The following is a 15031-nucleotide window of genomic DNA, read 5'->3' on the forward strand; positions in this document are numbered from 1 at the left end:
TATAGACACAGGACGGTACATTCTCTGTTTTCTAGGATATAAATGGAAGGTACATCACAAATTCTTGTCTGATTTCTTTTTATATGGTCCCATGATATTTGAATATGAGATGAATTTCCAAAGTACAAATTATGGTATAACACAAGCATATGTCCAAAATAACCTTATACAAATCTAGATTTCCACCCTAAGTATGCTTATTACATAAACTCCCTAGATAATTTCCAAGGATATAAATAGATTTTGGACCATAGAGAAAATTAGGAGAATTTCATACTTTGAGAATATGATCTTGAATGATATTTCATGTTTAAGAAGAAAGAACACGAACCAAACTAAAATTTGATCTAATACTTCAATACAAAATGTAGCTCGAGCCAACAGAGTGTGGCAATAATATACCATAAACACTTCTTCCATATAACTGAGGACTAATGCATCTGCAAATCACTTGGGCAAGCAAACTGCAAAACTACTGACTGGTTGAATATCCAACTTCTAAACTCGGCACAGTGCCATTTCACAACTTATAGACGTGATGATCACCAAAGAAAAATAATTAATCCTTAAATGCAGGCCATTCATTAGTTCTGTATAGGCCGGAGAGTTTAACCCTACTTGAACTGATCATGCAGAATCTCTTTCAAAATTCATAACCATGCCTGCATAATGATGCATCTCCATGTAGTAAAAAATTCCTCCTTGACACTGCTTGACAACTATAGGGCAGCTACTGCATGATTGAAAATTCCTGTCATTGTGGCGAATCTAAGCTCAATGTTGGATCTGAACGCAGTCTTTTAGGTTCTCGATCCCCCAAATGTAGAGAAACAGAAAGATCTTCATCAATAGAATTTCTTAATTCCGAGAGATTTTTCAGTTCTGGATTGTCCTCTTGGTTGCGATGTATAGGGGACATGCTGATGAAATTTGAAATGAATTGATGCTCTTCAACATTATTTGCAGCCTCACTTGTATCCACCTGAAATTCAGCATGTGCAAATGGTGGATTCATTGCTGAGCCAGAAGCACCTTCAGGAGGGAACTGTTGAATGATAAGACCTAAAGGTTCATAAATCCCATCAATCTTTTCATTTGGAACGGTGCCTACAGTAGGAGATGACTCCCCCACTGCCGAATTAACTGCTGCAGCAAAAGCAATTCTTTGTTCCTGCAGTGCATCTTTTGTCACAAAATAAAAAAAAATGATTAAATATTCCAGAGGTAACAAAAAGGACAGCATCACAATGTAATATGAAATCTTTTACAGCTCAGAAGAGAGGTAGAAAGCCAGAAACCTTGGAGTCCTTCACTGGTTGTAATAAGATCAAGTTCCAAAAGATCAAGTAGGCGACCCAGATCAACCCCACTTGTCCAATTCTCTGGACCCTGACCACTTTTAAGCTTCAACCTTCCACGATTAGCTGTCCCACCCCATATAATTCCTATAGGTTGTGGCTTCTCACCATCTTGGCCCGTCAAAATAATGAGGCTCCCACTATCACCTTCCAGATCAAATGTTTGTTGGTTCTCCCCGACAACAAGAAAATCAGTGAAGAAGCATATTCCTTTCTCATCATTGTACTCCAGAGCATAAGCCATTACAGTTCCAGTTGTCAAACCAGAGCTCCTTCCAACCTTCACCACTTGTCTCCCAATAAGGCTATTGATTGGTGATTGCAAGTCTATAATCTTAACATCTCCAATCTCACCCACTCCCTTCACTAAAGTGGTGACATTGGACTTGTCAAAGTCATCAGCAAAAGGGATAAATGCCCCATCAGCTCGCACAAAAGTCTCTGCAGGTGCATCAGAAGGTAAGAGGTATGTTTGGGAATTAGAACACCATTGAACAGTCAAGCACGTAAACTCGGTGACAGAAGTTATTACAAAAGAAGGTGCATGGTTATGCCATCCTAAATGCTAAAAAAGATGGTTACCATCTGCTGAAGTAAAGACCACTATGTTCACTTTCTCAAAAATTGGTCTAAAGATCACATTTGCATCAGATGGACTTTATCACTGTAAAGAAAATCTACTAGATCAATGCATCTGCATGGTAAAAGAATACATGATCTAGATGTCATAATCATCTGTATAGTTTTTTTAACAAAAATGGTAGGAACATGAACAAGCATCTAGCAGAATCAGACTAAAATTTTTTGCTTAAGCTCTAACAAGCTCTAGGGATATATTTGTTTCAAATTAGACTAAAACTCCCATAAAAGACCTATTTACTTATTAAGATGCTAAATCTACATAATAAGATTATAACATAAATAATCTGGAACTCTGTTACCTGGGTTTGTTCCAGCATAGATCCCATACCAAACATCGTCTGTGATAAAGGATGTTGCCCTTTCAACAGCACCCAGGTAAACTCCAGGTCCAAGGTTGGGCGGCAAAGGATGAAACATCTTCTGGTTAGGGTAATCCAAATCAACTGCAACATGCCGATTGGTAAGGAAACCAACTTGCTTGTTTCCTGAGCGACTTTTCACGATAGCCCCTAAGGTTCCATATGTCTCTTGGCTTGCCACCTGACCATAACAGTGAAGGAGTCAGAACAACTGAAGAGGTCACACTAAAACAAGTATATAAGGAGAGCAAAAGTAACTTAACACGAGTAGAAGATGATTGATGGTGGAGATTGCAACTGCATTGAAGATCAATTGACACTACTATGGCTATTTTCTACACAAAGTGGAACAATATTTCATCCTTGACTAGAAACAAAAACAAAACAAATAACCGCATGTCCATAATTAGAAATACAAATTACGTAATAACCAGCAAATGACTTATTAAGTAAATGCAACTAATTGAAGGATTCCCTTCTTCACGGGGCAACTTTAGTACAAAGAGAATGTGTTTTTTTTTCATGCCTATGAACAATGTCCAAGCTCCGTTATTGATAGCTATGAAGCATTTAGGGAATCATTTGTAGCCTTTGCAAGGTTGCAGTTACAAAGCAGTTAAGTGCAATCGTCAGGCAAAGACTGACTTTTACGGAACGGAAACACAACACAAACCCGGAAGCCCGCCCAGTCCTTTGGGCGGGGTAGAGTCCCACCTTCCATTAGATAAACCTAGTTAACCATCACAACTTTGATGGTCTTCTTATTTGCAGATTAAAGGTTCTTTTAATCTAAAGAAAATCAGCCATGATACATGAAGTGTCAAAAACACGATTGTTGATGGCAAAGAAAATTAGGGAAAACTTTATCCTATAAAGAAGTTAGTTTGGAGGAATCCACACCAAATCACAAATAAAAAATAATGCAAAGCAACACTAATAGTGGATAATGCTCAGATTGCTCCATCATGAAGCAGCTATACCTACACCTTGTAAAGTAAATAAAGGTGAATTCTTAGTTCAGATCAAGGATTTAAGTATCGAGCCATAGCAGCCGGTATGGGATGTACCATACCAATTTGGTATTGCACTAGTATGATGCAGCGGCTCAGTAAACCCCTGTACCAACACACGATATGTGGGCTCTGCCGATTCCAACAATGTACCATGCATTGGTACAGGGGAATACCGCACCATACGAACCCACACCAGTAGGGTACAAATATACAGTTTAGTATCAAGACTTAAAACATTGGTTCAGCTACCTCAAAACCATGCTTATCCATTTGCAGCAATAGCGCACTTACCAAGAGCCTTGCAGATAATAATACCTGAGTGTTCAATTTCATAAAGTTATGGCGAACTTGACAATCTTACTTGTCCTATGGCAGACATGCCAGCCTTAAATGATTAACTTGGACACCAACATGCAGGTCAATGAATCAGGCATGACTGCTTGAGCAGACCCTAGTATATTAATATTGCATCACAGATATCTCATAGACACCCCGAAATTTATACTTCCCAGATGTTGATTTATCCACGTATCAACTCCAACGACATTGTATACATATAAATAAAATTGCATTAGAGTTAATAAGTCAATAATTTATTGATAACAATAGTGCTTTTGAAGCTTGAGCAAGTGCTGGAATGTCTGTTATATCCCACCAGGGAATCAAATCAGATATGTATAGTTAAAAGGGATTCACAATCCATGCTAGGCACACTAACTGGCGATTGGATGAACCCAGCACACTAATTGGTGATTGGATGAAACCCATGTTCATAACCTAACGAGTAGAAAGAATGCACAAGAACATACATATAATTGAGAAAAAATATAAAATAACAGCTCAATGACTACCGTAAGATGCTATACTAACTTGTTTATCACCCTTCTTCAACCTTAAGGTGCCTCATAAACCAATAATTTGATTGTGAGCTAGTTACGATAATGCTTACAATGTATCTAATGAAGGTGAGCACACATCCTAGGTAGTGTACCAACAGGAAAGATAGATAAATGCACAAGGTTGGATACAAAGATCTGCTAAGATGATGCTGAATACCACAAGTAGGATTGCAGGTCAATGAGATATGAATAGTAACAATGAATATGGAATGTTACCACAAAGGCAGACAAAAGCAGTCATTTAAGTACCAAATCATACCAGTCCTTACTGGGCATTCCATACCATATGAGTAGGGAACCGGTACTAGTATGCCTCCCATACCAACACGATACCAGTTGGGTAAACCAATACCTAAAACCTTGATTAAAAGCAATTGCAAATCATTGAAGTTGCATGTGGTGCTCCAGCCAATTTGAATTCAAGAGTGGTAATGATAATGAAGTGTCAATGTAGATAATATTGTGACAACAATGTAAAATTGTTCGCTTATAAGGTTAACATGCCAGTTCACAATCAATGCTGCCAAAAAATTGAGGTCATAGGATTGATCAAAGGGCTTTGAATGCATGCAGCTTTGGAATCAGCGGTGCAAGTGGCCCATGCAGTGTCAAATCTAGGTGTGTCATGACCCATATTGTTGTATCCCACTCAAACTGGTTTCAGATTTAAAATTATGCTCCCATCTAGATTCATTTACTCATCTACTAACAAGTGCAAATTCAGCTAGGCTGTAAAATTTACTCATCTATAAACTCTTTTTGCTAGGATCTGATGTTAGTAGAGACAGGTTTATTCAGACCGCATTTGGGTTTTGAAAGGATAGAATGGGATTGAGTGAGGATCTGGTTTGACCAAGGAGACAGGCAGATGCCTCCTCTCTTCTCTGAGATGTGTTGTGTGACCATGCACTGCCTTCTTAAAAGTGGAGATGGCCTGCACTTATTCTAGGAGCCACGGCTTATTGACATGGATAAGATGTGGCTGACACAACTTTTTAAAATGGACCATCTCAGCAAATATGGGTACCCAATGATTTTTTTGTCGGACCAAAAGAGTTTTAGGACTCACAAAGGAGACTCCTCCAACTGAGAACAAATAAATTAGAATTTAAACATTGATCCTCTAAGGTGCAAATTGGCCCCCTTTTGCTTTAAAAGCATGACCTGCAATCCATACTGCTTCAACTTGAAGACTAAAAAATAAAAAGCATCACATCTATAGAAGGGGTCATTAAAGTGCATCACAAATTGAGTAGAGGTAAAAGTTAAGTCACCCAATACCTCTCTATTTGTAAAGATGCTTTATGTATCTTCTTCTAGAGTGAGATATGAAACACTGTAACTATTCTACATCCTGGAATCTCGTGACCCTGCTTTTGACTAAATCAACAATTGGAATCAAATAATATGGCCAAGAAGGCAGCTTCAAAAGGATTCATGGTCAAGGAACAGAGTATGGAGCAGAGCTGCAGGCAAAACCCAAGGATGTTTATATAGATTTAAGTACCAATAGGCATGGCATGGCACAAACATGTACCATGCCAATTCCTAACAGACAGCAACACTAGCATGGTGCTGGTTACATGCCAATACTTGGCATGATATTGAGCTAGTGTGCACCAAGCACTGACATGGCCTGGTATGGCACATCATCACATGGTATGTAGTGTGTGAAAGCCAGGTCATCATGCCACAAGTATGCGATATGTCAATCCTTCATGCAAATAAGATAGATAGACAGCAATATACCAATTGATCTCGCACCTAATGAAGTGGTCATAAAGTGTTTCAAGAAGAAAATGCGCATGGGGAAACAATTATGATCTAAGAAGCCAATGCCCATAAAGTATCAATTGGCAATCTTAATACTCTATCGAATCTTATAAAATTGGTGAGGAAGGTTGGTGATCTAGATTGACACTAACGCATGAATAATGAGGGAACAAAATCAAATATTTGGTTTTATAGTGTCTCGCACAGGAATCTTGGCACCACTTCAAGTTTGCAGTTTTCAACTTTTTAAAAATGAAATCCAGTTTCTATATTTCTTTCTGAAAACTGAAAAGTTGAAACATATTTGGTAGTCACTTGCATTGTGTTTGGCCTCAACAATGGTGGTGGTACGTGCAGCTACAGAGGCAGTGACGGTGTTGATGATGGCGGCGGTAGATGCCACAAATGGAAACTAGTGGAGGTGGCGGTGGCAGCAAGGTTGGTGGTCATGGGTGGTTTTGCTTTTCAAGAATTCTACAATTTCTAGAAACTGCATAGCATTTTTAAAAAAATGCTAAAAATAGAAGTAGGGTTATCAAACATCATTGTTGCCTCAGTATCTGTGTTTTTGAAAAAAGAAAAATGACAACTGGAAACAGGATGATGTCAAACAGAACCTAAGCAAAGCCAAGCTCAGGATTAGAGTCACATGGCAACGAAAATGTCTAGTCGATGTTCGAGATTGAAAATGATACCAACATAAGCAAAGGATACTTAAAAATATTTGAAAAATAAAAAAGATCCTACTAAAAGAATGTAGGAAGACTTTATGACGTAGAAAGCTACACAATAATGAAATTTACTATCTTTTATTAACTAACAATAAATCATAAACAAGAAGATTGGGATTGAAATCAGAAGTTTAAGAACTTTATTGAAAATATCATCCAAAACAAGAATAACTGAATTTTTAAAAGAACATATGGAAAAGAGACATTCATACAAGCATCAAAATGTAATGTGGTTTGGATTAGTTTCTAATTAGTACTTAATTTTTTTTTCTACACGTACGGTTTCAAATGAAATAGTTGGGTTTTGCTTGATCCCACTGGAACAAATGCAAGCAACACTGATGATGTAAGAGGTGCTTATAAGGTGCTCTGTGACTGCTGCAAACCTACAAGACCTACAGAAAGGCCTACCTATCCCAAAGAATGCTAAATGCACAGCTACAAAGTTAGGGCTCGAAACAAATACATCAAAGGACAATTTGGATTGTACCAAGAGGATGAAATGGTGGATGATCAATTAAGATGGTATAGGCATGTGTTGCACAAATCTAAAATTAGATTAGTGTTAGAGTCATGAATGAAGGACAAGAAATAATGAGTTGACATGACTGGAAGTTGTAAGGACGGATGTGAAGGAGAAAATAATAACAGCTAAAGCAGCTGTTCCTAGAGTCACCAGCCATTCACCTCAGCCCTCTCATGAATGCCATGTTTGATTTATGTACTCATAACCTATATATAGAAAAACTCTTTATGCCATATAATCTTCCCAATCATGATCACTAAGTCCAGTGTTCAGGAACAACTAAGACAGGGACTAAGATCTGGAATACATATAGAATGAAAAGAATGCATCAAAACTTTGAAAGAAGTTCAAAGTTGAGAAATATTTTATAAAAAATATAAATAGTAGTAGCATTTCCAGGTATGTTCATATTTCTATATTCATGTGATAAGGAGCACAGGAGGGGCAATACAAGTAGGATAGACAATAGGGGTGATTCCATATACAAACTAATCTACATGCAATCTTTGACAAAATAATACATAAGGTCAGAAATAATGCAAACCTAGTATAATGCATATAAGATGTACCTAAAAGCATGTAAATATAGCAACCAAAAAGCTGATGAAAAAGATAATAAGCCATGCAAATCAATTAGCATTCTAACAGAAAGTGCTGAACTGGAAGCCCAAAAGAACAAGAAAGCACTTAGGATGGCTGCTGCCTTACTCCAATGCTGTCACACGAGTCACCGCGATGTACAATTAAGATACAATGAGTCATCATTGGTTCGGAAGCAACTGGGTCTTATCAATAGGTTATGATTCAATAATGTTTATGGCTTGGAGGTTTATTTCAGATCCAAAGAGTAGTGTTTCTTGAGAATCAGATCATAGATAAGACTTTGAATTTACAACAAAGCTACTGGCCCTTCATAATTATATCCTTACCTTCCAAAATGTAACATAAGGGGTCTTCCTAATGGTTAATCTAAAGAAATAAAAGACTGATCAAAGCAAGATTTTAAATCCCGTGAGATGAGGATGCCCCGGTTTCTCCATGGAACAGGACATCCCACCGTCCTGCCTCATCCTGGCGACAGTCCTGGTCATGCATCCCAATAGATATTCTCCGTCTTTCTCTCATTCCTCTTTCCTTTCCTTCTTTATTTTCTTCTTTCCTTCCTTTTTTTTTCTTCTACCTTGCCTTCTTTGCTTTCATTTTTCTTTTTTTCTCTTATCCCTTCCTTTATTTCTTTTTTCCTTTTTCTTCTTCTTTCTCTTTCCTTTTTTCCATCTCTCCTTCCTTTCTTTCTTTTTCTTGTCCCTTCCTTTCTTTCTTTTCATTTTCTTCTTCTTCTTTCCTTTCACTGTTTCCTTTCTTCATCTTTCCTTCCTTCATTTATTTCCACTTTCAAAGCAAGATTTTAAATCCCATGAGATGAGGGTGCCCTGGTTTCTCTATGGAACTGGACATCCCACTGTCCTGCCTCATCCTGGCGGCGGTCCTGGTCATGCATCCTGGTAGATAATCTCCGTCTTTCTCTCATTCTTCTTTTCTTTCCTTCTTTATTTTCTTCTTTCCTTTCTTTCTTTTTCTTCTACCTTGCCTTCTTTCCTTTCCTTTTTCTTTTTTTCTCTTATCCCTTCCTTTATTTCTTTTTTCCTTTCTCTTCTTCTTTCTCTTTCCTTTCTTCCATCTCTCGTTCCTTTCTTTCTTTTTCTTCTCCCTTCCTTTCTTTCTTTTCATTTTCTTCTTCATCTTTCCTTCCTTCATCTTTCCACTTTCCTCTTCTCTCCCCGCATGGATCGGTTTCGGAGTCCCGACCCCGTCCTAGTCCCGTTTTCTCACAGGAACAGGACGGGGCGACCAAGACACCTCCCATCCTTCCAGGATTTAAACCTTGGTCGAACAACCAAATAATGGCTCCAAACTGTTCTTCCTCTGCTATATTACTTAGCCAAAGACCAAGAGTTATCTCGCTACCTCTATAGCATGTTCTGAACATTTAACAATGTAGAACTCCTTCATTGAAAAGTAACGAAACTGGTCTATCATATTTAATCAAGCCAAGAAGTAGAAAAGAAATTATTGTGCTTAATTGAATAAAATAGTTTTACCTGCATGGTCAACTGCAAGGTGATGCAAGCTAGCAGCCAAGCTTCCCAAACATGTAAAAGGGAAAAAAATCAAAATATACCATACAAAACATGTTTGAACAGCAAAAAGTGGCCACTTGAATATGGCATAAGTCAAAAAAGAGGGAGATGCTCCTGCAGTGGCAGTCCCAGAAAGATGGAAATGGCTATTGTAATTAAGTTTACCAAGGCAAAGACTGATTAACATTTCCAGAATGTCATATTCCAGAAAACAAGAAGAATGAAATGGAAATGATAGCTGGTAGCAAGATTATCCAAGGCAAGTTTTAGGAATATGAGGAACTTTAGGAACATAAAGTGCTAGAATATGGTCTAATGATCAGTTAATGCAAATTAAGATGAGGACAACATCAATGTTAGAATTTTTATGTGGGCTAGATGATGGCAAATGCAGAGGCAAGATAGATTGATTAAAATCTACAAGATGCAATGCACCTCAGTCAAGAATCTAGGCTACTGTGGATTTAACCAAAAGCGGAAGACATGGATAAGATACAAGAATGATGCATGAGGGCTGAAGTAAACACCAAAGCAAGGCATGACAGAGGCAAACAAGCTCAGGAATGATTTGAAAAGTAATAGACATGTCCAAGAAGCTACCTGTAAGCCTTGAAAGAGAAGAAACATCCCCACCTTAGATGGACAGTAGTGGAAACTACTATTAAATAAAATTATTTTAATGAAGAACTAACTCCACAATTAGAACTAGCTAATTTTGGCTGATGAATCCACTTGCAACCAAATTTGGACAGATCTATGAAATGTCTATAAAATCAACAAAACTAGCACAAGGAGAGAGCCACATCAAGCCAAGCAAATGAGCACTCAGTAACAATCTATGAGCACCAACTGCTACAGATGCCATGATAAAGTCTTGCATGCAGTTCAAAGCAAGATAATAGAAACTATAGCAACAAAAGCAAGGTAACAAAATGTCACAAATTTGGGAGGTAAATCATCCAAAGAATCCCAAAAGCACAAATAACGAGCACAAGACACCAGAAAAGACTCAATGAACTAAAGAAACAGGAAAATGGGTTATGAGATCTCTAATAACAATTAGGAGGAAGTGTTTGAATTGTACAACTAATAGACCCCCAGAAATAATGTTGGTTTGCACAGAGAAGGAAAAAAGTTCATCAAAACCTGTCTAAAGACATTAAAAGGCATGGGAAAATATTAGAAAGAGTCAATACAAGGTTCTTCAAAATATAACCAAAAACTCATCAGAAAGATGAGCCTCAAAGCAAATCAATTCAATTAAAATCAAATAAAGGGCAGTCCGCTCATAAAAACACCACAAACTACTAAAACATGGAAATAATTTAAATGAATTAGACAGCTTCAATGAATTCTCAGGTGAACTCATAGGTGGCATGATTTCATGAAATCCAGAGCAGGCCAACTTGAGTTGATTTGGGGTTGGATTAGGTCAACTATGGTACAGCTAGGACGCCCAAAAGAAGATTACGCACCCATAAACCAAATAGGCAGGTGGAAGGCTCTAGAGGTTATTTAAAAAAAAAAAAAACTACGGGCAGTGGGATGGGCTGGTGAACCCACAATAATCAGGAAATCATATTCCAAGTATTCTTCAGAAGTAAAAAGTGTGAAAGTAATAAAAATTCGAAATCTTAATTTTTCAAAATCGGCCACTGTACAACATCTGCCTTGAGAAGAAACTTTGAAAGCCTTCTGTTTCTATAGATATCCACCTAACTTTCCAACAGTAGGCAATGCACAAACCATTATGATGTGGCTCCATTAACCAGCATAGATATAAGACAAGCACAGACAAAAAGGACACAAACTTGAGTATGGAAATGGAGATAAGTATATACAAAATCCCCAGCAATTTTTCATGAAGCTAAGAAGGGATCTAATAAAAAGTAAACTGAACAAGAAGCATGATATTTATATGATGAAGTAGCATAGAGTCCATCAAAACTGTTGATGAATGTAACAGCTAATTATATGCATATGACGCAACAGCAGCGTGCTCAAAATGGAATAACATACAGCAATATGAAGATCAAAAGGGCTAGGGAAGCAATTCCTACGGTATAAAGTAGCCTACTTTAGGACTAACACCATGATGCAATCAATAGTGCTTTCAGTCACTTACATGAATCTTTTTTTTTGGATAGCTAAATGGCTTCCATGTGCTATAAATATACAAACTATGGACATGGCAATCTAGAAACAATATTATAATAGAGTCACGAATGCAACCACAAAGAGGATAGGATCATAAGATGAAGATATGAAAAAATTGATTTGAGAATAGTGGAAATTTCTCGAAAAGTAATAGAACGTTTGATGCTTATCAGAACATCTAACCAAGCCACTATAAGGAAGATCCAATAATATATGGAGAGCAATCTTTAGTCCTCCATTGGTATTGCACATGCTTGCAGACATATCAATTCAAACTAATGAATCATACCATAAGGATGCATCACAAATCTTACCAGAATAACAAAGCATAAATATAGTAATGTAGATAATAGCGGACAAATACCTGAGAACCTGAACCTATGCATGGTTCACTTCCACGTAAGCCATCCACAAGCTCGTTGTACAATTGTTCCTTAGGAGTTGGTGCCGGTGCACCATAATAAGAGAATTCCACAACATCAACATCACACCATACACCACCTGGTCCCTATTTATGGAAAAAAATAGTGATTTTTCGGTAAACAGGAAAAACAAATCTCTGAAAGACTGAAACCATAAAGGTATGTTATCAAAACCAATTTGATCAAGAGGACATCACAGTACTAAGTTAACATATCAAACTACGTCCTAGATTAAATGACACAAAATTAGAAACTATATAGCATCATCTACCTCAAGGGCAGATGGCAGACATTGGTTGTGGTTGAGCCATTTCCTGTGAACTTTTCGCGCAACAAAAACAAGAATTGCCGGTATGTCAGTCAATGTCCCTTTCCTGATTCGAAAGCCAACTGCTGTACCCAGACTATAACGACGCAAGATCTTGCTGTGGAACGCTCTTATAGTCATCAAGTCAAGCAATGTCGTGGCTTGTTGACCATCTGGCAGTCTGCCGAGATGTCCTGGCAGTGCTCCTTTCTGAAGGTTTCCAAAGTAATTTGCCCGGCCTTCAGCAGCACCATGCATTAAGGTAGAATTAGGCCAAGAAAAGTATGCAGCACTGCTTTCAGAGTGCTGACCACCTGATGCAACTGGTTGGAGAGGAGATGGACAACAAGAAGGCAGGTAAGGGTGATTGCATATATTGCTTTCCATATCCAGGGCAGATTCCTCTGTTTGTGATGATCCTGAGTGATGCCCTTGCATGTCTAATGGCCTCATGATGCGATTTACATACTATAGCCACATTGAGCTTCTTCCAGAACTCTTAAATACACTCAGGTAATGGGTCTGAGAAAGCAAAACCTAAAAGCCTGAAACTCAAATCCCATCAATTTTTCTGAAAACAGTTTTAGTTTCTAAGAAGAACCAAAAAGGGTATCTTTGTTAAAAATGTTGAAAATGACGAAGATATAGTCACAGAAAAAGGCAATAACCCCACATAAGAAGTTTGCCTGAAATATCCCTTCCACACATAACAGAACAAATGGCATATAGTAATGAATTTTTCAGGTAAAAAACATAGCGATATTAGTTTCAAGTGTCTTCCAAAGAAAACAATAATAAGTCCAGCATCTGCATGCAAAGAAAATTAGATGCGAACAAACTATGAAGAAAAAGTACTTACTACCATGTACATTATGGAGAACATATGAGAACTGGGTCGCAGTCTAAAGACTCATCAGAAAACAAACATGAGAGGTGGGTAGAGGCAAATATCACTTAGGACCCCCACTTTCCATGCAAAAGGAAGATGATCGATTAATACTTATCCAATCCACGAACAAAAGAAGAAAAAGGGAAGATAAAGCATACTGCATAGAAGAAATGGCGGTGCCCATGGTCCAAGGGAGAACTCAGAATGAAATAAAACAGAACCAAGCTACCAATGACAAAAGTACTAGCTTCAATTATTTATCGAAAAAAACATAGCATTTGAAAGATACGTCAGAGTACAACTTGAAAGCTAGAGAAATATCTTTTCTCTAGCTACCACGAAGGTAATAAAATATGAGCAATTCAGAGGGCTATGGGAAAAGCATTCAATAAATTTCTTTTGCTGAACCATGCAGTAAAAGGGAAAGACTCAAAATTAGTGCTTAAAATGAAATCGTCTGAATAGAAAAAGGCCAAGTCTGTGCCACCCCCTCTGTTCAATGTTTATATATCCACAACTTTAAAGTCAAATCAAAAGGCTGAAAAATTAAAAGAAGAGTCACAGTTAAAAATCTGTTTTGAAATCGGTTAAACAAAAGACTGAAAAATCCCAAATGTGTGGTGGTCGGCCTTCAGAACGCTCGCATCAAGAGCAACCGGAAAGAACAATCAGAATCTCGAATTGGGGCTCCATGATGAGTTAAGTAACCACCAAAACTACAAAAAGATCTCTCCTTTCCACCATTGTCACATTTAAACACAAGCTAGAAATGAGAAAACGAGGAAAGAACAATAAGAAAACCTTTTGCACACCAACTTTCCTGTACAAATTGAAATTAGAACCGGGAAACTAGATAAATCTGTTCAAAAATCCGAAAACCAAATAATCCCAACCCAAAAAGGCAGCATTTTGATAGGTTCCGGCAGCAGTATACCCAGACGAAACAAAAAACAGCGATCAAACTCAAATCCGCCCCTTCTCTTCTCAAAACCCCCAAAACTAAGAAACCCAAAACCATCCAAGAAACGAAAATGATCGGAAAAATAGAGCTCCCTCGCCTACAGCAAAGGTATTGCCCTCTAAAAAAGCCATTTTTAAGGGATTTCTAGAAGCAAAGAGGAGGAAGAGAAGGCTCACCGGAAAATCGGAGGCAATGGAGGCATGACCACTGAAGCGATGGCCGGTGCCGGGCTCCAAGACGCGTCTCCTCAGGGATCGCAGAGGGATTTCAGAGAATTTGGGGGAGGCTGCCGGCTTGGTGGATGGGGAAAGGGATCGCAGTGTTCGAGATCAGTAGGAAGGGCCCGCTCCTCGGAGGGGAGGGGCTGGGAAGAAGGGAGAAGGGGAAGAAGGAGGAGAGTGGTTTTAAAAGAGTAATACTGATGGGCCAAAGCCAATGTGCGAAAAGAACAGAGCTTTTTGGGGGAAGCACAGACTGGAGGACACCACTGTTGTGGATATCAACTATTTATTTTTTAAGTAAGTACTAAGTATAGAAGAATATCTGTCTAAAAGTGTAAATTAATATTTTCTAAAATTAAGCCCCTCCTTGGATCCTCTACCTATGCTTTCCCATGGATGCCATCCAAAATCCAAATCCCACATCTTTTTCCAATGGCAAGGGATCGTACTATGGTGCTTAGTGTGCTTGGATCATGATTTTGGACTCGAATCAAATTTTTTAGTTGACCATTTTGTTAAGGTCAATTTGGCTTCTTAAAAAACCATAATACTCTATTATACCTAAAACCATAATACTTAGTGACCAAAATAAAATTATTTTTTTTAAATATTCTAACTTAAACATAAAGTCTCGT

The 15031-nt window shown here is 38.0% G+C and overlaps 1 protein-coding gene across 3 annotated transcripts; it reads right to left on the reverse strand.

Annotated features, from left to right (window-relative positions):
• Positions 1-251: 251 nt before the first annotated feature.
• On the reverse strand, positions 252-14708 carry LOC103697136 (protein NARROW LEAF 1-like). 3 transcript variants are annotated; one of them, XM_039132645.2, is made up of 6 exons: positions 14352-14708; positions 12290-12847; positions 11961-12104; positions 2300-2540; positions 1299-1799; positions 252-1182 (listed from the first exon to the last, which is right to left on the reverse strand). In XM_039132645.2, the coding sequence occupies exons 2-6, from the start codon at positions 12776-12778 to the stop codon at positions 755-757; spliced, it is 1803 nt and encodes a 600-aa protein (XP_038988573.1). In that variant the 5' UTR covers positions 12779-12847; positions 14352-14708; the 3' UTR covers positions 252-754. The 3 variants fall into 3 exon arrangements, with proteins under 3 accessions (XP_038988573.1, XP_038988572.1, XP_088567240.1); XM_039132644.2 differs by having other exon boundaries at positions 12290-12870; positions 14352-14684; XM_088711114.1 differs by having other exon boundaries at positions 12290-12896; positions 14352-14673.
• Positions 14709-15031: the final 323 nt, after the last annotated feature.

The sequence above is a fragment of the Phoenix dactylifera genome, chromosome 14 (assembly GCF_051530095.1).
Source record: "Phoenix dactylifera cultivar Ajwa chromosome 14, Ajwa_hap1_PhDact_Kaust_v1.1, whole genome shotgun sequence".
NCBI classification, from domain to species: Eukaryota; Viridiplantae; Streptophyta; class Magnoliopsida; order Arecales; family Arecaceae; genus Phoenix; species Phoenix dactylifera.